This window comes from Polypterus senegalus, chromosome 1 (genome assembly GCF_016835505.1).
Source record: "Polypterus senegalus isolate Bchr_013 chromosome 1, ASM1683550v1, whole genome shotgun sequence".
NCBI lineage: Eukaryota > Metazoa > Chordata > Cladistia > Polypteriformes > Polypteridae > Polypterus > Polypterus senegalus.
In genome coordinates, this window is record NC_053154.1 from 337,090,850 (window position 1) to 337,112,547 (window position 21,698).

At 41.6% G+C, this 21,698-nt stretch overlaps 1 protein-coding gene across 1 annotated transcript in view; it reads right to left on the bottom strand.

The window, feature by feature from the left end:
- The window catches only part of cd82b (CD82 molecule b), a 174,627-nt gene that overhangs the window by 38,222 nt on the left and 114,707 nt on the right, over positions 1-21,698 (bottom strand). Inside the window, exon 4 of the mRNA XM_039739070.1 lies at positions 3,500-3,624. Coding sequence (XP_039595004.1) covers positions 3,500-3,624 — 125 coding nt within the window. The remainder of the gene's footprint in view (positions 1-3,499; positions 3,625-21,698) is intronic.

Below are 21,698 nucleotides of genomic sequence, written 5' to 3' on the forward strand. Positions count from 1 at the left end.
AGCAGAAGTTTGTATTCCCATTCTCTCTGCTCCTGTTGGGTCTTGAAATTACCCATAAGCACAGTGACCCTCAGATCCTTTACGCTGTGGCCATTACTGTTAAAGTGTGCTGCCACTTGAAGATCAACACTGTTCTGATTGATATGAAATCTATGCGAGTTCATTCGCTGGCATAGAGTCTGACCAGTTTCCCCTTCATACAGTCCAGTGCTGAGGAACCTTATGCACATGATTAGGTAGACCACATTAGCAGATTTGCATGTGAACGAACCCTTTATTTTATGCTCCTGCTGGCAATGCGGTATAACTACCTGATCTGTCGTGTAGATATGTGCACAGCTGCCACACCTGTCCTGTAGGCAGGGAGATGTGCCACTTTCTGCTGAGCCACACACAGAGTTTTTGGACAATCTGTTGTTTGACGTTCGGTGGTTGTCTGTATGCAAGGAAGGGAGGTTATGGGAATTTACTGCTTTACTATACTATTAGCACGTAGACTTATTTTGCTCAACTGGAGGAATCCTAACTCTCCTATTCTAAGTCAATGGGTAACTGGATGTTCTCGAATATTTGAAACTAAAAAAAATTGTAATTCTCACTTAGAGGATCTGTGCAGAACTTCTTCAAAACCTGGCAGGATCTAATCAATAACATTTTAGAATAAGCTTTTAAAGTATTGAGGAAGCAGATTTTTTTTTCCCTTCTCCATTTATCATTATTCACTTATTAATTCATCTACTTACTTATTTTTACTAGCTTTAGGTTTTACTCTGCTGGCTTAGCTCTCTTTCTCAGGGGTGGGCTTTGATTTGTTTTCGATCTTATGTTTGTAGAAATGCATTTATTTGTATGGAATGTTGTGTTTAATAAAATAAAATTGGTCCGGGTTTGGGGAGCTGTACGTCCCCGGTTTATCATATTTTATTTTTATAGACGGCACCATGGCAAACTCTGAGCAAAAGCTGCTTATGCTGTTTTTATCTTTTCCCTTTACGTGACAACAGGCTTGTGGTTATATTTAATTAGTTTGTTAAGTAACAAGCAATGGGGAGATGTAGTGTACCTTTAAGTACTGAATACTGTTTTGGTAAACACCACACATGAACAAAATGAGGGCCTGGAAGTTGTTCAGACAATGAACAAGACAGGAGAACCTCACATTAAATTGTTATTTGTTTATTAATACTGCAGAAACAGAAATATAAGACAATGACCTATAGAGATGTCACAATCCTTTAATGCATAAAAAAGACAAGCCTGAACATATTATTATTATAAATAAAACAGGTTTCAAACCAGGGAGTAATGAGCATGGAACACAAGAGGACTAAGTTGGCCCAGAATGAAATAAAGACAGACTAAGACTTCATCATACAATCAGACTCATGTCATGCATCACGAAGACCTTTGAGAGGCTGGTCCTAAAACAGCTGCAACCCCTGATTTCTGAACATCTGGATCCTTTGCAGTCTGCCTATCAGAAACACAGAGGTGTGGATGATGCTCTCATCTCCATGCTCCACAGAGCCTACTACCACTCGGACAAAGCTGGCACCACAGTCACGTTCATGTTCTTTTCCAGTGGTTTTAACACCATTCTGCCTTATTAATTGGGGAAAAAGCTCAAGACTTTGAATCTTGATGCTCCTACAATCTCCAGGATCACAGACTACCTGACCAACAGACAGCAGTTTGTGAAATGGAGGGGTGTTTAACACTGGGCAACTCAGAGAACTGTCCTGACCACCTGCCTGGTCACCTTCTTCACATCAGACCTCCAGCACAATACCAGCAGCTTGCCATCTACAAAAGTTTTCAGATGATTCCTCCAGCATAGGGTTCATTAATAATGGAGACAAGTCATAGCACAGGAAAGTCATGGAGGGCTTTGTCTTGTGGTGCAGGGACAACAACCTGCAACCCAACATCAGCAAGACAAAACAGCTGGTGCTGGACTACCAAAATGCCAAGAAGACCCTGAGACCAGTCACCATTCAGGAGGAGGACATGGAAGTGGTGGAGTAAAATGGTACCTCGGCGTCCACATAAACAGCAAACTGTCTGAAAACACAGGGGCACTGGACAAGAAGGGCCAAAGCAGAGTGGACTTGGGTCTTTTGATGTGTGCAGGAAGCTGCTGGAAATGTTCTACCAGTATATAGTAGCCAGTGTGGTGTTCTACACTGTAGTCTCCTGGGAAAGCAACTTGAGCTCAAAAGAAGCACAAGGCCTGAACAAACTTATCAGGAAATTCTGCGCCATCACAGGGCCAACCCTGGACACACTGAAAGCTGTTGTGGAAAAACAACAAAATTGGATGCCATCCTAAAAAAATCCCCTCCAGAAGGCACTCTTCTTGATCCCAGCCACAGGGGATGCACAAACCAGTGTGTTTCTTCGTGCCGGTCCCAAGCCCGGATAAATGGGGAGGGTTACGTCAAGAAGGGCATCCGGTGAAAAATTTTGCCAAATCAATATGCGGACAACAATACAAAGTTCCATACCGGATCGGTCGAGCCCCGGGTTAACAACGACCCCCCATCAGTACCGTTAGCCAACAGGGTGCTGTGCGGAAATTGGGCTACTGTTGGCCAAAGAAGAAGGAGGAGAAGGGCGGGAGACGTGTCCGGAGGGTAGGACGAGAGGAGGAAAGTAAAGAGAGTGGAACTGAGGGTAGGAACTTAGAATGTTGGCAGTAAGACTGGAAAGGGGAGAGAGTTAGCAGATATGATGGAGAGAAGGAAGGTTGATATATTGTGCGTGCAAGAGACCAAATGGAAGGGGAGTAAGGCCAGGTGGATCGGAGGTGGATTCAAATTGTTCTATCATGGTGTGGATAGGAGGAGAAGTTATTCTGAAGGAACAGCACGTCAAGAGTGTTTTGGAGGTGAAAAGAGTGTCAGGCAGAGTAATGATTATGAAGCTGGAAATTGGAGGTGTGATGATGAATGTTATTAGTGCATATGCCCCGCAAGTTGGGTGTGCAATGGATGAGAAAGCTCTTCTTGGAGTACTTTTAGCCACAGGTTCACTCTACCACAGTGTGCTAATAAACACCTCTGGGGTCTTTTCTGCCCATTGTTATCAGGCAATTCAATGGTTCCCCCGATGTACTCATTATGTTTATTTATCAATCAGTTGACTGGATGTATTATCTATCTTATGTGTCTGTAATTCTTGTTTTTTATGTTTCTGCTGCTGTATGCATTTGATTTTTTCCTGGGATTAATAAAGTTTATCAAATAAATGAGCTCAACACAAGGGAAATCTGCAATGGACAGACAGCATTTTGTTACATTTTTGATTTTGAGGACAGCTGGGAAGCATGCTGCAGTTTTAGGGACAGGATATGAATGTAATTCTTGTTTTCTTCAAACAAATAACTAGCCGTTCCAACTTCCTTTCTGCAGATGTCACAAGTCATAAATAGAATGGGGAATGAGAAACAAAGGAGAGATGTGCTACTGATATGCAAACCGGCCAGTGGATTTTAGCTTACCAGGCCCAGCAGAAACTTTATCTCAAACACAGCTCCGATGCAGCCAAGAAATCCCAACAGCATGGACAGAGAGCCAACACTGATCAAGATGTAGGAGCCCACTTTCATAGCGGAGGAAGACTCTTCTGCAAGAGAGAGACAAAAACAGAGGAATGTTTTGTAACAAGCAGTGAGGCATTCAATGAAAATGATGAAGACAAGGAGCATTCTCAAACTGAAGCCAGACATATGGAAAACTATTCTTTTAACCCTCACTCGTGGGATCTTTCTCAAGCCATAAAATGGGTTTTTGACAAACACAGCTGAGGACAGCTGAAAGACATATTCTGTAGCATTGATTACAAAAACAACATTGTTAGACAGCTGTCTTCAAAATGATATGTGCAGGTCACACCTAAGAAGCAAAGAATAGAAAATGAAAGAATGAATGAAAGAATGTTTCCGCTTTATTTTAAAAGTTCCTGGTGTGGATGGCCAACATTCCTGGCTTCTAGAAACGAAAAAAAGAAAGGTTCCTTGAAGCAGACGGTGAGGTAAAGAACACTGTAATCTATACAGTATACAGACGACCCCCGAAATTTGTAGGGGTTACATTCTGAGAGCACCCATGAATTGTAAAAAACTGCAGACTTTGGATGTGGTAAAAATAAATGCCTATAAATGCCTAGTTTTATAGTTTAAACCCTAAATATGCCATGTGAAGAAAACACAGACACACGGATTAAGGGTTGGGGATCCCATCCCCGTCTACTGTAATCCACAGTAAGAAGTGCGTGAACAACAGTCAGGTTTGAAAAATACAATCGACAGACAATGGGTGAAACACGGTGGGAACGGAATTAGGAATGCTGGGAAAGATGATGCAAAGGATCTTGGGATGGTGGGGACTTCATCTGCAAGGGACCGGAGGTGAACAAGGAACAGGGAAGCGGCTCGGACATCTGGAGAAGGTTTTTGCGACACACTCAAGGTGTAGTGCTCTTTTGTTATTCGTCTTTCCGGCAGAAATAAAGAGAGAGCTGCTAACACACTGTTTAAGTCCCCTGTCTTGTGGTTTTGCGCGGCTTGTCGGGTCCTTTAACTGCCCCTTAGTCGCTTGTGTGTGACAGCCCCCCAAAACACTTTAATTTCATTTCAAACTCAACTTAATACATTACCTTTTAAAAAAAAAAAAAGAATGTAAAGGTAAACCCGTATACTGTACCGTACTGTAATGCTATGTCTCCCGCAGTGCTAGAATGTTAAATACCGATGTTACCCCTATATGTACCGTAATTCATGCAAGCGCGTTTTCTTTGGTTAAGTAAGGTAAATATGTAATACATCAAAATGTACGGGTACTCACCAATAATGAATTATATTGATTGAAGATGATGATGATAAATTAGCTATGCAGTAGAATGAAGGTATATAATGAAGATAATGACTGCATGACAAAGCAGAGGATTTACAGCTCCTCGGGTGGCTACTGCGGCAGAACTTTTAAGATTCTGGGAGCAAATCCAGTAGTTCAACCTTCTCCTGGAGTGTCTTAAACTTTTTCTGGCGCTCCGGTTCATTGCCAGAAGCCTTAGAAGTTGCTTAGAAGCATCTTAGGGCTTTAAGAAGAACAAAACAAAAAACACGAGGACGCTCAGTGAAACACTCGAGAGAGCTATACGCGGTAAACTGTTATGATGTGGGAATGCTGGGCTGTACCTGCCAGAGATGCGTCACAGAGCAGCAGCCAATCAGCAGCAAGGAGAAATGAATAACGCTCTTGGATTGGCTACTTTCACCATCCCAAGCCACCTCTTCCTCTACGGTTGCTTTGTGTTCTCTCTATAGTACAGTATTTCCACAAAAATGGCATAAAAAAATTGCAGAGGATATTTGCGATTTCCACTAACAATTATTAGTCAGGTTCTAAGGAAAAATCCACGAACAACTGAGGCCGCAAACTCTGAACCGCGACTTGTGGGGGTCTACTGTACACCGCTTATATAGTGCCTTTCCTAGGTCATACTAAACTGGAATACATGTAATACCCCTTGGAAAAAACAGATCAAGTGAGGAATAACCCCATAAAGCATACAACAAAGTTTAAGGAATTTTTCCAAACTGACTGAATTTAAGGCTTTTTAAAATGCATCACCCATCCACCCACTATTGCTGAAATAAGGACTGACTGGCATCTTCGTAATATGGTCTAGCGTGGCCTTTACTTCGATAAAAAAAAGCAAGCAGAGGAAATTATGGGTTAACAGGTTATTTGTTTTTACACTTTTCAATCACTAGATGTCACTTCAGCACCCTTTTAGCGAAACAAGAATTAACTGTCACAGAAGAAGGCAAGAAATTTGTAAACTAGAAGGGCCAAGGCAGAAACGAAGCGGTTGTCACAAAAAATGAAATCCTTCAACAGGCTACATCATTATTTTTTTTTAATATAAAGACTGTAAAAATATTAATCTAGCCATAAAGTCCAAGTGACAGAGGAGTGGCTTCACCCTTAATGAGTACAGTGCAGGTTGGTTCTGTACTCCAAAGTGTGCATGTCTAGGCACATATGCTGGATGACTCACTCTGCGGTCCAACTTTAAAGTAACGAAACACACGCCTCTGGCAGAAAAAAAATAAAAAATACATGGCACAATCCCGAAAGCATCAACCACATTCCAGTAGAAGGCTGATTGCTCTACTGGAAAAATGGCTAGGTAATGAAAATAAATTTTCCGATTTAAGTGGCACTTCATGTTTTGGCTGGAGCGTAAGTGCTGTGTATTCGTTAGTTCCTCACCAGCCCAGCAGATCATGAAAAATAACTCTCATAGAAAATGTGCAAGACTGAAGAAAAACGATGCATTAAACGAGGGGTCCTGTTTGCGGAATGTTACTCATAACCATCCTCTTCGATTTCTGTGGTGTAAAGTGAAGCTTTTCTGCACAATGCATTTAACATTTTCATTTCCATTGCCCCTCCATATTTTTCCTTGTTTTCCTCCTCTGTGCCTTTGAAATTAAAAATGAAACAATTCAGAGGTATTTAAAACGCACATTGCATACGTTCATTAAAGGGAATTTGCAGACAGTTTGGTCACACAAAACGTTTTCTACACGGTACCCCCATTTCAGGACACTATGATGTTTGTGACACAATACCAGGCCGTCTGCCTGGGGGGATACCAACTGGGATCCTGAGTTGTTTCGTCGTGTAGTGGGTGCGGCAACACACTGTACCAGTACATGCGCCCCAACTTGACTTGACTTATGGCCAAAAATCAAACAGAATAGTTGGTCAACGCACAATCCTTGGAAACAAAATGTCAGGAAACACGGAGGGTTACCAGTATTGTCTTCCTTTGTTTTGCAGATCTGTAATTATAGTACACTCTGAGAGTGAATGGAGAATACTGTTGTGTGTCATTTGACTCCTGTATTTCAGCACTGAGTTATGTACTGTATACTGTATGTATTCTTGCCATTAACTTGATTCAATTTAGGTGGGACTTTGCTCGAGAGTATGCCATTGTCTCCCATTGTCTTCACAAGGCTATAGGAGTTTTCTGTTCGTGGACATTAACGTTGCATCTCTATGGATATTCTAATGATGTTAGTTGACTGTGACCTCCACCTTACATCGGAGGAATTCATAGCCAAGAGAATGATGGGCATTTTAAATTTAACAATGACATCAATAGTAATAATGGAGGCTAAAATGAGCTTCATCTGTAAGACAAAAATTAAAATACACAAATAATCCAATAAATGAAGGATACTGTCACACACACAGGTGAGGAGGGAGCAGCCAACCAGCTCAACGGAGTGCGATAATACACAGAAAATGGGTTTGGAACAAAGTACTAACACCGCTCTCTTTTATTTAGCAGAAAAACAGACAAGTAAGCAAACCTTTTCGGACACCCGCAGACGATTTCCCTTCCGCAAGTAGGACAACTGCTACCTCCCTCCAGTTCTGTCCTGATGACATCACGTCTGGTTTCACATTTCCACGTTGTCTCTGGCGCTTCTTGGACTTTCCCATCATACCCATTGTACACAATTTCCTGTCTGTCCCTTATATAAATCCGGCTATTTTACCAATATGTTTGTCGTTGTTGTGATTCAATTTCTTTGAATGTACGAGTCTGAGGAAGACTACTGGGCACTTCGCTAGACGGGGAAGGCAAATTCCCAACACTTTTTTGAGCGTGTTGTCTCTTTCTAATATCTTCACAATACACATTCATATGCCTTATAAAACTGCCACCCGTTCATATCACACAAGACATTTCCATTTCTCTGCATAACCTAAGAAAATAGCACAAAAAACGTACGCCGGTTTCAATTTATGAAATCCACGACTAGGCAGCTACTGCTATACAATTCCATCAATCTGAAAAAGTAAAACCAAGAATTTGGCAATTTTTAGTGGTTATGAAAAAAAAAAAAACCTAAAAAATGTTATCTGTCCTTCACATTAAAAACAAACTCTATGTGACTTGCAGCCAAATTAACAGAGACTAAACATTTCAGCTCTTTATGAATTATGTAACATCTGTTTCAGACGCGACTAAATGTGGGCTTTTGGAAAGGCATTAAATGTGAACAGCCATTTGAAAAACTGTTGCGAAAATTCCAGCTGGAATCCCAGCACTGAGGTTTTAGAAATGTATTTAAAAATGGTTTTTCCAGTTTATACTTTTAACATGAAAAAGTACTTTAATTGCACATAAAACATGCGGCTGGAAATGTGCAAAAAATCCCAAAAATGCAATGGGGAGTTTGGCTTTTATGAATTAAATGCCGAATTCAATGTGTCACAGGTATATCATTTGTCCAGGTCTTTTCTGGAGTCATTTACTAGAATGATTATACTAACTTATCAATGTATTTTTTTAAATAAAGAAAGCTGTGTCTTTAACCTCACTGCATACAGTACTAGCTATCAATTTCTATTGATAGCTTTCGTATCTGAGGGCCTCTTGATGTACTATCGGGGCGAGAATGTAGCTGTGATCTCATTGCCACAAATGTAAAAAGCTGGCAAGGTACGCTCCGCCATCAAACACTGCCACTGCATCTGATCATGTTCAGCTCTGACGGGAGAGCGTCCCCCCACGTGGCCATGATATCTCTGCCAATCAGCAACTGCCCTCTAAAACACACGTAGCTGTGATCTCTCTCTCAAAAATGTCAAACGTTACTCTTTAACAATCTTGTGATGATAATGTCTGCTGAACAAACAGCAGAGGCAAGGTGTACTCCAACACGTGGCGAGAGGTAGAGCGACTCGAACAGAGGCTGGTGCGTGCTTGAGGAGGGCCCTGCCCGTCTCCCTACTCCCCTACACACACTCTCTCTCTCTCTCTCTCTCTCTCTCTCTCTCTCTCTCTCTCTCTCTCTCTCTCTCTCTCTCTCTCTCTCTCTCTCTCTCTCTCTCTCTCTCTCTCTCTCTCTCTCTCTCTCTCTCTCTCTCTCTCTCTCTCTCTCTCTCTCTCTCTATCTATCTATCTATATATATATATATATATATATATATATATATATATATATATATATATATATAATCCAACATCTGTCTGTCTGCTTTTCACAAGAGAACTACTTAACGGATAAGATCGGGTTTTTTTTCTATAATTTGCTTGAACATTCTGGTTGAGTATAATAGTTCAGTTGCGGCACTGATTTATTCGCACAAATCCGAGAGAGAGAGAGGCCGAGGGGAGGGGGAAGTATGATGTCAGGAGTGGGGTGCCAGGGAGGGTCCTCCTCACTGTCCTGTTTCACTTTTACATGGGCGGAGCCGTGGAGGATGGCTAGTATGTAATAAACATGTATCTCTATATATAATCTTCATGTGGATCTTGATCTTTGTTTGTCCGCGAATGAATTCGAAGAAGAAGCACTAGATGGCAGTAGAGAGACAGCTAAAACATACAGTAGGCATTGCATTAAGAATCTCCTCCAGGCTTATACTACTGACGACTGTAGTACTCCAGTCACACCTCAAAACACAGACATTCAAACTAAACAAATTGTTGTGCGTTAAATTAACTAAAGAGATCTTCATTTAGATCTTGATCTTTCTTTGTCCGCGAATTCCACACATGCGTAGACCACCTTCCAGTTTAGTACGTTGTTGTTACTCACGAAAGGGGTGGTGGACAGTGTTACGCTGGTTAGCTCCTGAGGCCTGGTTAGAGAATGAGATTGCCGAAGATAAAAGGTACGTGCCTACGTAACATATGAATGAAAGAAAGACAGTGGGGGAAATGAATGACAACGTAACAGCACGTTCCGGAAATTATTATTGTTACGTTGTAGCCGGCGAGTGCTGCGCGTCTCACAGTTGTACAGTGGCTTGGTCACATGTCAGTAAAGTGATCCCTATTTCTGCTTTAGAGAGCCTGGATACCTATGTGTCCCCCTTTTATAACCATTGCTCCGTGTATATTGCCTTACTCTTTGGATTGCCACAAAGCAAGTGAGATTTGAGAAAGGTTGAGAAGACATCGTGAGAGGAAACGACAGCGTCGTGAAAATGAGACGGACTGTGAACGGACAGAGGCAGAAATGCTCCTACACCACCATATAATTACTATTCAGACAGTGATTCTGAGTAGGCCGTTCCTATCGAATCAATATCCAAGGGTTTTCTTTTGTAATTTTGTTTCCCTTATAAAAAATCATAATGCTGTGCGACAAAGGGCCCAGTTCACAACTGGCAGCCGCGTTTAAACAGGGAGCCCTTTAACAACTTTAACACGCGCAATGTAGTTGGGCGCACATGGCTAGTAAATAAATAATTAACTAAAAGAGCTCCGGTAAAAAGCAAAAATTCCCTCTGGGGAGAAATAAAATTCTACAGATCCATCTTAATTGTAATTACATTCTTGGAAATTGTTTCATCTAAAAGGCACAATATAAAGAGTATTAGTGTATGTGTAATTAGCACATGTATAAGAAATCTCAATAAATATTAAAAATATGGAAACCACTGATTATGTCAGTCAGTCATTGTCCAACCTGCTATATCTTAACACAGGATCATGGGGGTCTGCTGGAGCCAATCCAGCCAGCACTGGGCACAAGGCAGGAACAAATCCCGGGCAGGGAGCCAACCCACTGCAGGACACACAAACACACACACACCAAGCACACACCAGGGACAATTTAGGATCGCCAATGCACCTAACCAGACACAGGGAGAACATGCAAACTCCATGCAGGGAGGACCAGGAAGCGGACACCCAGGTCTCCTAACTGCGAGTTGGCAGCGCTACCCACTGCGCCACCGTGCTGCCCACCACTGATTATGGATCATGAATATTTGCAATACAGCCACCTGAAGTCCATATCATACTCATTGTCACTTTGTGTTAATCTACCGTTACTAGTATGTGGGAGACATGCAAGTAAAATCTTGTTGTTACATACTGTATACACTGTGACAGATAGGGGGCGCTGTTGACCCCTGAACCCTCAGACACCACGTCAGACACTAGGTAAAAGAATTTATTTTTATAATAATGTGCACGAAGCACCTCCACCTCCACAATACTTCCAATAATAAACAATATTCACAATAAACAATCCTCCAATCCACCCAGGAGCTCAGTTTCCTCCCAACTCGGCTCTCCCTGCTGGGGTTTCCCAGAGTCCTTTTATATTTCTTGACCCGGAAGTGCTTCTATCCCTCAGTCCATGTAATTTCACAGCACTTCCGGGTCAGATGAAAAACACCTTCTTTTCTTCAGCCCGGAAGTACTTCATTATTTCCGGGATTACTTACTTCCTGGCTATCTGTAAAATACAATTCCCTGTTCCTCCCTGCAGCGTCCCTTGGCGGCCCCCATGGTATCCAACAGGGCTGTGAAGAAAAACTCCAAGGTCCATAATGCCCTGCTGGAATTCGGGGCACCTCCATGTTTGCAGGGAGGACTCCATTCAGCGGCATGGGGGTATTGGCCAGAATAAACTGCCAGCCATATATCATAACACATAGAAGTATATTTGAAATTGAGTCTGTTTTTGATATTTGTTGTTAAACAAAGATGAAATCTTCACTTAAAACTTTTTAAATAAAAGCAATCACTTTTCTCTGGATAATTAAAACATAATTATATTATTTTAATAAACATTTGTGAGGTGCAGCCACAACTTGTCTTGGGAGAGACACAGCAATTTCTTCATAAGTTCACTTTGGGTGTTTTCTGTTTTCTTCATGGAGAGCTAAATATTCTTCTTCAAGGGAAATTCTCCAATGAAAGAATTGAAACAGGCATGGTTTAGATTTAAATACAGTTTTTACACCTCAGACTAGTGTTTGATCAGTACTGGCCTACCAGTGTTTGGACCTCAGCAGCAGTACCAAACAGTGCCAAAGCAAATAACAGAGAACTCCAAAAGCCTCCCAATCTAGAAATACCATGCACTGCGAGATGAACAAGATATTTTAATGTGCATTCAGCCCAGTTCACATCAATGTTCACATTTATTTTTTAGTGAATCACTTAATATGCTGACAAAGTTTTGTACAAGAGAAAAAGAAAGGAAAAAAAAAAATCATGCTGCTGGTTATTTTAACGGATGAGCAAATAAAAATTCCCCACTCGACACGGGTTAATTAAAGAAACTGACAATATGAAGCCTATGGAAACCACCACATTCTATTACGGGAAGACCATTGAAGCATCCCACCAATATCTTGGCAGACGAAATGAGGGGATTTACCAAAATGCCATTCCCTTTAGTTTTAAATGGCTAAACTTTTTTCACTGACTGTGTTTCACAACAGTTCCAACGTGACTGGTATTGAACCACAATACAGGCCCAGAGTACGGCTGCCTCACAGATCCAGTGTTCTGCCACTTCCCAGGTGGAGTTTCCATGTTATCCCATTGCCCGCATGAGGTTGGAATGCCAGTTTTCCTTACACATTCTTAAAAAGATCCAAGTTAGGTCACTTGAAAATTACAAAGGAAGCCCTGTTGAATGTGGGCTTTGCGATATCCTGGGCCATTTCCTGCCTTGTGCCCAGTACGGCCTGGATAAAGTCTGGTCTGCGGGCGAATCTGAACTGAACTGAGCCACTTTACAGGTAGTTGTGGAGTTGGTTAATATCTTTAATGAAGAATGGAAAAATGACCATAAAGCAACAATAATAAAATACTTAAATTTACTTAATACGTAATACTTATCTAAGCCCTGGACAGGGTGCCAGTCCATCACATAGGCTCCAGCTGCCCAAAGACTCTGACCTGGATAAGCAGGTTGGGAAAATGGATGGAGCAAAGCCTAAGCTGTGATGCCGACTAAAGGGCCACAAACCAAAGTACTGGTTTTGATAATGCAGGTCTCTGCGGTCTGAATCAGCTACTGTTATTTTAGGTCTTTCAAAAAGTTTCCTTCATTTCAGCAGATAAAATAATGAATTAGAATTAAGAACAGTGAAAAATGGTACAAAAACTATTAGCATCCTCATCTTTTTCAGTAATGCTAATGAGGCAGTGATTTTTAACGAACATTGTAGGTGGCCTGGTGGTGCAGTGCTCAGTGCTGGTGCCCCTGCAATCTAGCATCCGGGATTTAAGACATGTAATCAGTTACTGTCTCTGTGGGGTCAGCGTGTTCTTAACATGTGAGTTTTTCCTAAAGATGGGGAGGTTAGACTTATAGCTAATTCCAAATTGGCATGATACAGCCAACTGACAAGAAGGGGGCACCGAATCACCTCAAGCTGGCAGAACACCTTCTCTGATCTTGATAGAACACCCTGCTCTCATTTTATATGGGCACATATTCCCAATTGACCCCGAACTTCATGTTAGTTTTTACTGCACCTTGAATCGATTTGCAAGCACCATAGTTGTTATTATTGATTATCTGGTTGTTTCTTTAACTTTTCCTGGGTTTGAGAATTTTTGTGTTATTATCACAGTGTCATAACATAAACCAGTATAATGGACCCATCATTGAACACATTTGCGACTATTCTGTGTATTATGTTAGTTACTGCTCTATTTAGATTTCCTAGTTGTAGACTTTTTGACTACGGAAATTACAACGGAGTTTGGTTTTCTATTCTGGCTTTGAAACACAATCGTTTTGTCCTCTTGGTGTCAACTTTGTTTTACTGACTTGTACTACCCGTCAAAAGTTTTAGATCACCTCAGTTTTTTTCAGTCATATGAAAATGCACAAAGTTTAATGTCTTAATGTTTCATGAAATCATGACATAGAACAAATAAGTCAAGGAATCATTAAGTATACAACATTTTATTCCAATTTTAGAAAAATTTAAAGTTGCCTGCACCTATTTAACAGCCAAACTTTGGTAACCCTTTTGATTCAGAATGCCATTCACCAACTCTGCCACCAGCAAAAGAACCCCAGACCGTCCCACTTCCTCCGCCATGTTTGGCAGCTGGTGTCACACTCTGAGGAGCCATCCTGTCACCAATATGACAGCCCTGTTTTGTTCCAAAAGGAATGGCTTTCTTACTGCCACTTGGCCTGTCAAACTGGCACCCCAAAGTCTCCTCTTCACAGTACAAACTGACCTGCACTGTTAAGCTGTGCTTCAAGATGTTGTGCTGTGAGGCGCCTATCATGTAAGGTGGTGACCCTCAGAAACTTGTCTTCTGATTGGCTTGTGACTTTGCCCTGCCAGATCTCTTCCAGTTTCCAAAGGCCTATGGATTGTGTAGGACACCACTGGACTCACCGACACTTGGATTTTTTTTTTTGCAATTTCTTTTAATGAAAGGCCTACACTTCTAAGGGTTATAATGCTCGGTCTCATTTTGTTTGTTAATTGACATATTTTTGCCATTATCGCTGGAGTATTACCGAAGTGTAACTTCAGAGAGTGTAGCAGCACAGTCTGTTCCAACTCTGGTTTAAGACACACAGAGGGGCTTCAAGTAACCGACACAAGTTAGGACACCTGAGCAAATTGTCTGCTTCAACTTGCGAGGCTTAATTTACTTTAATTCCCGCAAAACATCTGTAGGTTGTAACCTATTAATTGTTCCCTGAAGAAAAGGCTCATTAGTAATATTGAGAAATTTCCTTTTTTTCAGTTTTTGCTCACTTACACTTTAAATTTAAACCTTTGGCAGTTTACTGCTTACCTTTTCACCATTTTAGGTCATTCATTGCATTTCAGCTGCTGCAATATGAAGAAAAACAGGTTTTTAAAACTTTTGAACAGTAGTGTACTTTTTTTATTTTATTAAAATCAAAAAACATTCCATAGATGTTGTTAAGACAACCCAGCCACAGGGGATACACAAAACAGTGTGTTTCTTCGTGCTGGTCAAAAGTCCGGATAAATGGTGGGTGTGGGGGGTCATGTCAGGAAGGGCATTTGGTGTAAAATTTTGCCAAATCAATAGTCGGACGTTACAATACAAAGTTCTATACCGGATCGGTCGAGCCCCGGGTTAACAATGACCGCCACCAGTACTGTTAGCCAACAGGGTGCTAGTGGAAATCGGGCTACTGTTGGCCGAAAGAAGGAGAAGAAGAGGGGGGAGATGTGTCTGGAGGCAGGAGGAGAGGAGGAAAGAAAAGAGTGAGTGGAACTGAGGGTAGGAAATTCAAATGTTGGCAGTATGACTGGTAAGGGGAGAGAGTTAGTAGAAATGATGGAGAGAAGGAAGGTTGATATATTGTGCATACAAGAGACTAAATGGAAGGGGAGTAAGACCAAGTGTAACTGAGGTGGATTCAAATTGTCTATCATGGTGTGGATGGGAGGAGAAATGGAGTAGGAGTTATTCTGAAGGAACAGTACATCAAGAGTGTTTGGAGGTGAAAAGAGTGTCAGACAGAGTAATGACTATGAAGCTGGAAATTGGAGGTGTGATGATGAATGTTGTTAGTGCTTATGCACCGCAAGTTGGGTGTGCAATGTGTGAGAAACAAGACTTTTGGAGTGAGTTGGATGAAGTGATGAACAGTGTACCCAAGGGACAGAAAGTGGTGATTGGAGCAGATTTCAATGGGCATGCTGGTGAAAGGAACACAGGAGACGAGGAGGTGATGGGTAGGTATGGTGTCAAGGAGAGGAATGAAGAAGGTCAGAGGACAGTGAATTTTGCCAAAAGGAGACATGGCTGTGGTGAATACGTATTTGAAGAAGAGGGAGGAACATAAGGTGACATACAAGAGTGGAGGAAGATGCCCACAGGTAGATTACATCCTATGCAGGAGAGTTGATCTAAAGGAGACTGAAGACTGCAAAGTGGTGGCAGTGGAAAGTGTAGTTAAGCAGTTTAGGATGGTGGTCTGCAGGATGACATTGGAGATCAAGAAGAGGAAGAGAGTAAGGGCAGAGCCAAGGATGAAATGGTGGAAGTTGAAACAGGAATACTGCAAGGTTGAGTTTAGGGAGGAGGTGAGACAGGCACTGGGTGGCAGTGAAGAGTCACCAGACAGTTGAGAAACTACAGCAGATGTAGTAAGGGTGACAGCAAGAAGGGTGCTTGGCGTGACATCTGGAAAGAGGAAGGAGGAAAAGGAAACCTGGTGGTGGAATGAGGAAATACAGGAGAGTATACAGAGGAAGAGGATGGCAAAAAGGAAGTGGGATAGTCAGAGAGATGCTTAAAAGTAGACAAGAGTACAAGGAGATAAGGCGCAAGGTGAAGAGAGAGGTGGTGAAGGCTAAAGAAAAGGCTATGATGAGTTGTATGAGAGGTTGAACACAAAGGAGGGAGAAAAGGACCGGTGGGCTACACAAATAGGGGCAGAGCTGGGAAAGATGTACAGCAGGTTAGGGTGATAAAGGATAAAGATGGAAACGTACTCACAAGCGAGGAGAGTGTGTTGAGCAGATGGAAAGAGTACTTTGAGAGGCTGATGAACGAAGAAAACAAGAGAGAGAAGAGGTTGGATGATGTGGGGATAGTGAATCAGGAAGTGCAGCGGATTAGCAAGGAGGAAGTAAGGACAATGATGAAGAGGATGAAAAATGGAAAGACCGCTGGTCCAGATGACATACCTGTGGAAGCACGGAGGTGTTTAGGAGAGATGGCAGTGCAGTTTTTAACCAGATTGTTTAATGGACTCTTCAAAAGTGAGAGGATGCCTGAGGAATGGAGAAGAAGTATACTGGTGGGCCGATATTTAAGAATAAGGGGGATGTGCAGGACTGCAGTAACTACAGGGGAATAAAACTGATGAGCCACAGCATGAAGTTATGGGAAAGAGTAGTGGAAGCTCAGTTAAGAAGAGAGGTGATGATTAGTGAGCAGCAGGATGGTTACATGCCAAGAAAGAGCACCACAGATGCAATGTTTCCTCTGAGGATGTTGATGGAGAAGTAGAGAGAAGGCCAGAAGGAGTTGCATTGTGTCTTTGTGGACTTGAAAAAAGCAAATGACAGGGTGACTGAGAGGAGCTGTGGTATTGTATGAGGAAGTCAGGAGTGGCAAGAAGTACGTAAGAGTTGTACAGGATATGTACGAGGGAAGTGTGACAAGTGTGAGGTCTGCGGTAGGAGCGACGGATCCATTCAGTGTGGAGGTGGGATTAAATCAGGGATCAGCTCAGAGCCCCTTTGTTATTTGTAATGATGATGGACAGGTTGACAGACAAGATTAGACAGGAGTCCATGAATGAAGAATGAAGGCCAGTAGGACCACCAAGACAGAATACATGTGTGTGAATGAGAGGGAGGTCAGTGGAATGGTGAGGATGAGCGAGTAAAGTTGGCGAAGGTGGATGAGTTTAAATACTTGGGATCAACAGTACAGAGTAATGGGGAGTGTGGAAGAGAAGTGAAGAAGAGAGTGCAGGCAGGGTGGAGTGGGTGGAGAAGAGTGACAGGAGTGATTGGTGACAGACGGGTATCAGCAAGAGTGAAAGGGAAGGTCTACAGGACGGTAGTGAGACCAGCTGTGTTATATGGGCTGGAGATGGTGTTTTTTTAAATTAAGCTTTGTTTCAGATGAGTATGTTACAGAAAAAAAAAACAGGACAGCTTTCTAATTGTGAGAAGCAGTTTATTTTTTTTAATGCCATATGTATTATGGATGAATACTTTCTGTACATATTTTATCAATTATTTTTATGGTCACTGAACAATAAGCCTACAGATGTTCATTTTGTCAATATTAAATAAATAGGTAACAAGTGCGGTCTACACTTTTATTATAAAAATGACAATGTTAACACTTAATAAAGGACATAAGGCTCCTATGCCTCTTTTTATGTGGGTGATTAGTGTAAAAAAGTGTGTCATAGGGATAAAGAAAAAAAAAAACATCAGATCATCCATTCATCCATTATTCAACCCGCTATATCCTAACACAGGGTCACGGGGTATGCTGGAGCCAATCCCAGCCAGCACAGGTTGCTATGGCAAGAACAAATCCTGAGGAGGGTGCCAGCCCGCCACAGGGCACACACACTCCGGACAATTTAGAATCGCCAATACACTTAACCTGCATGTCGTTGGACTGTGGAAGGAAACTGGAGTACCCAGAGGAAACCCATGCAGACACGGGGAGACCCAGGAAGCAAACCCGGGTGTCCTTACTGTGAGGCAGCAGAGCTAGCACTGCACCACCGTGCCGCAACATCAGAATCAGTATTGACAAATTCAGAATCATGAAAGTGGTCTCGGCACTAAAAAAAACAAAACCTGATCAGCGCATCAATAAAATCCCTGATATCACGACTATTAATAATTGCACACATTCAGGCCTTTCAGTTATTTGAGGAATATACACAAATATACAATGTGCATACATTTCATTCGTGGACAAACAGTAAATTCACAAACCATATAGAGTACTGTGTAGTCTGTGAGTTTTAAGTCAAGCTTTTCAAAATTTCTCCTGCATCAGTAGGCAAGGTAAGAATGCAAAAAATGATGTTTTTCTAACCTTTATTTGCATATTCACTTTGTTTTCCTTGTAGAACCTGTTTGACCAAATGAACACATCATTTCTAAATAACCTGCCCGAAGGTATTTAAAAACAAAGCCTATTCTGCTTTGTTCACCTGAATTAATAAACTTGAATATAAGCCTACAGTCTGAAATCTCAAATGCTCCCTGAGACTCATTCAGACAATGTAAAAAGATCAGGCAAAACAAATAAAAGAAAAAACATTCATTTTAGGTAAAAACTTCTTCTTTCAACTGCTTTCACAGCAGATAACCCGTCTCCATCTATCCCTGTCTTTCGACATCATTTTCTGCCACACCAGCTGCCTTCATGTCCTCCCTCACCACATCCTTAAACCTTCTCTTTGGTTTTCCTCTTTTCCTCTTGCCTGGCAATTCCATCCTCCATCTAAGTACCACTCATGTCCCCTCTGTATGTGCACAAACCATCTCAATCCACTTGGTCAGCAAACCATCGTACCTGTGTTGTCCCTCTAATATCCTCAGTCTTAATCCTGTCTACCATCGTTGGAAACTCCATGTGAAAATCATAGCATCTTCAACTCTGCCTCCTGTCTTTTTGTCAGTGCCGTTTTATACACCTTCCCTTTCACTCTTGCAGGTACTCTTCTCTCACAAATCACTCCTGACACTGTTTTGCACCAAGTCCACCCTGCCTGTATTCTCTTCTTCACCTCTCTGCTGCACTCTCCACTGCTTTGGACTGTTGAACCCAAGTATTTAAATTTGTCTACCATCACCACCTCTGCTCCTTGCTGTCGCACCCTTCCACCACCTTCGCGCTCATTCACACATGGACTCCATGATACCCCTACTGACTCTCATTCCCCTTCTCTCCAGTGTGTACTTCCACCTCTCCAGATTTGCCTCAACCTGCTATCTACTCAAGCTATTTTAGGTAAAAACAAGGACAGCTAATTTTAAAGGTTCATAGTTTGGCTGTATATAGAGAGAGACTAGGATAGGACATAAGTTTAAATTCTCGTTCAGTGTGGAAAAAACAGACTTAGTGTAGTATTATAATACTTTCTGATCCAAACATCATTGATAAGCCCGTGACACGTACAGCAAATTTGTTTTGGACTTGTTTTGCATTGGACAGCTCACATAAAACTTACTGTCTAATGTGACAGTGTAAGATTATATTTGTGCAAGACAAGTGATAACAACCATTAACGTCAAAATATTTGCAAAGATCAAAATATTAACTGCCCTATTCAGTCTTCTTATATATAAACGTCTACGCATGGAAGTGTTTGTGTTTGTCTGTCTGTCCAGCCCAGAAGTGCGAGGCTACAGTATGAAGCTGAAAGAAATTTACTCTGTTGCCAAAGTGAAACCACCGACAAAACAAAAGCTCACTTAGTCGCTAATAGACAAGTGAGGTGAGCACATTGGCAAAACGAAACCTCCGTGGAGAGAGAAACTTGCTTAGCTGCTGATAAAGACAATGGAGGCGAGTATATCAGCAAAACGAAACCGCTGAGGAAAGAGAAACTCGCTAATAGCTGTGAGATCAAGACAACACTCGATTAGCTGTTGATCAAGACAACAGAGGCGAGTATGTCAGCAAAATGAAACCGCTGAGTAAAGACAAACTTGCTTAGGCACTAATACACAAGTGAGACGAGCACATCGGCAAAATGAAACCTTAGTGGAGAGAGAAACTCGCTTAGCTGCTGATAAAGACAACGGAGGCGAGTATGTCAGCAAAATCAAACATTTTGCTGCAAATAGTCAACAGGGTCGCAAGAAACGTGTTGAGAACAAAAGACGCAAATTAGCTGCCAAAGATTTGAGAAGAATCAAACGTGAAGCTACCAGGAACCCATTATCCTCCAGTACTTTCATATTCCAGAGCTGCAACCTACCTGGAGTGCCCAGAAGTACAAGGTGTTCAGTGCTCAAAGACATGGCCAAGGTAAGGAGGGCTGAAACCCAACCACCACTGAACAAGAAACATAAGTTGAAACGTCAAAACTGGGCCAAGAAATATCTGAAGACAGATTTTTTTCAAAGGTTTTATGGACCGATGAGATGAGAGTGACTCTTGATGGACCAGATGGATGGACCTGTGGATCAGTAATGGGCACAGAGCTCCACTCCAACGTGGAGGTGGGGTACTGGTATGAGCTGGTATTTTTAAAGATGAGCTAGTTGGACCTTTTTGCATTGAAGATGAACTCAAAATCAACTCCCAAACCTACTGCCAGTTTTTCGAAGACACTTTCTTCAAACAGTGATACAGGAAGAAGACCATGATTTTTATGCAGGCCAATGCTCCATCACTTGCATCGAAGTTCTCCACTGCGTGGCCAGCCAGTAAAGGCCTTAAAGATGAAGGAATAATGACATGGCCCCCCTTCCTCATCTGACCTAAACCCTATCGAGAACTTGTGGGCACTTCTTAAACGCTAGATTTACGGGGGAGAAAAACAATCCACCTCTCTGAAGAGTGTCTGGGAGGCTGTAGTCACTGCTCCACAAAAAGCTGATCGTCAACAGATCAAGAAACTGACAGACTCCATGAATGGAAAGGCTTATGACTGTTATTGGAAAGAAGGGTGGCTATTGGTCATTGATTGATTGATTGATTTTTTTTGAAATGTCAGAGATGTTTATTTGTAAATTTTGAGGTGTTTGTTTATTATTCTCACTATAACGAAAATAAACAAGTGAGATGGGAAAATTTTCATTTTTCCTTTAGTTGCATAATAAATCTGCACACTAATAGTTGCCTAATAATTGTGCGCACATATGTATTGCCCTGATGATGTTCACACTCACATTTCCGTTGTGAAACATTCAGGTTTCAGGTTTATTAACATTTTGGATTGACTGATAGCACTGTGTTTGTTCCATATTAAAATTAATCCTCAAAAATACAACTTGCCTAATAATTCTGCACTCCCTGTATATATATATATATTTTTTTTACATCTTCTTGCATCCTCCAATCTCGCACCAGTTTATCAGGCACATCGAATTTTGTTGCAGCAGTGCAGTTACCAATTTTTTTCGCAACTTCAACGACTTTTAATTAAAAACCAGCTTCATATTTTCTTCTGATCGAACGCTCTATCATAGATAAGGTGGTTGGACAGAAAGAATAAGTGCTGAGCTTTCACACACAGCTAGTCTTCTTTGAGAGTGGCTAAATGTCATAATATTGGTGTTTTTTTGTTCAAAAATGACATGTATAAACTATTTTACAATGTGTGTCTAAGTACAAGACATGACAACTGTTAACAAAGACTATGGCCCTTACAAAGGGATGGCCGAAGGGATATAAAAGAC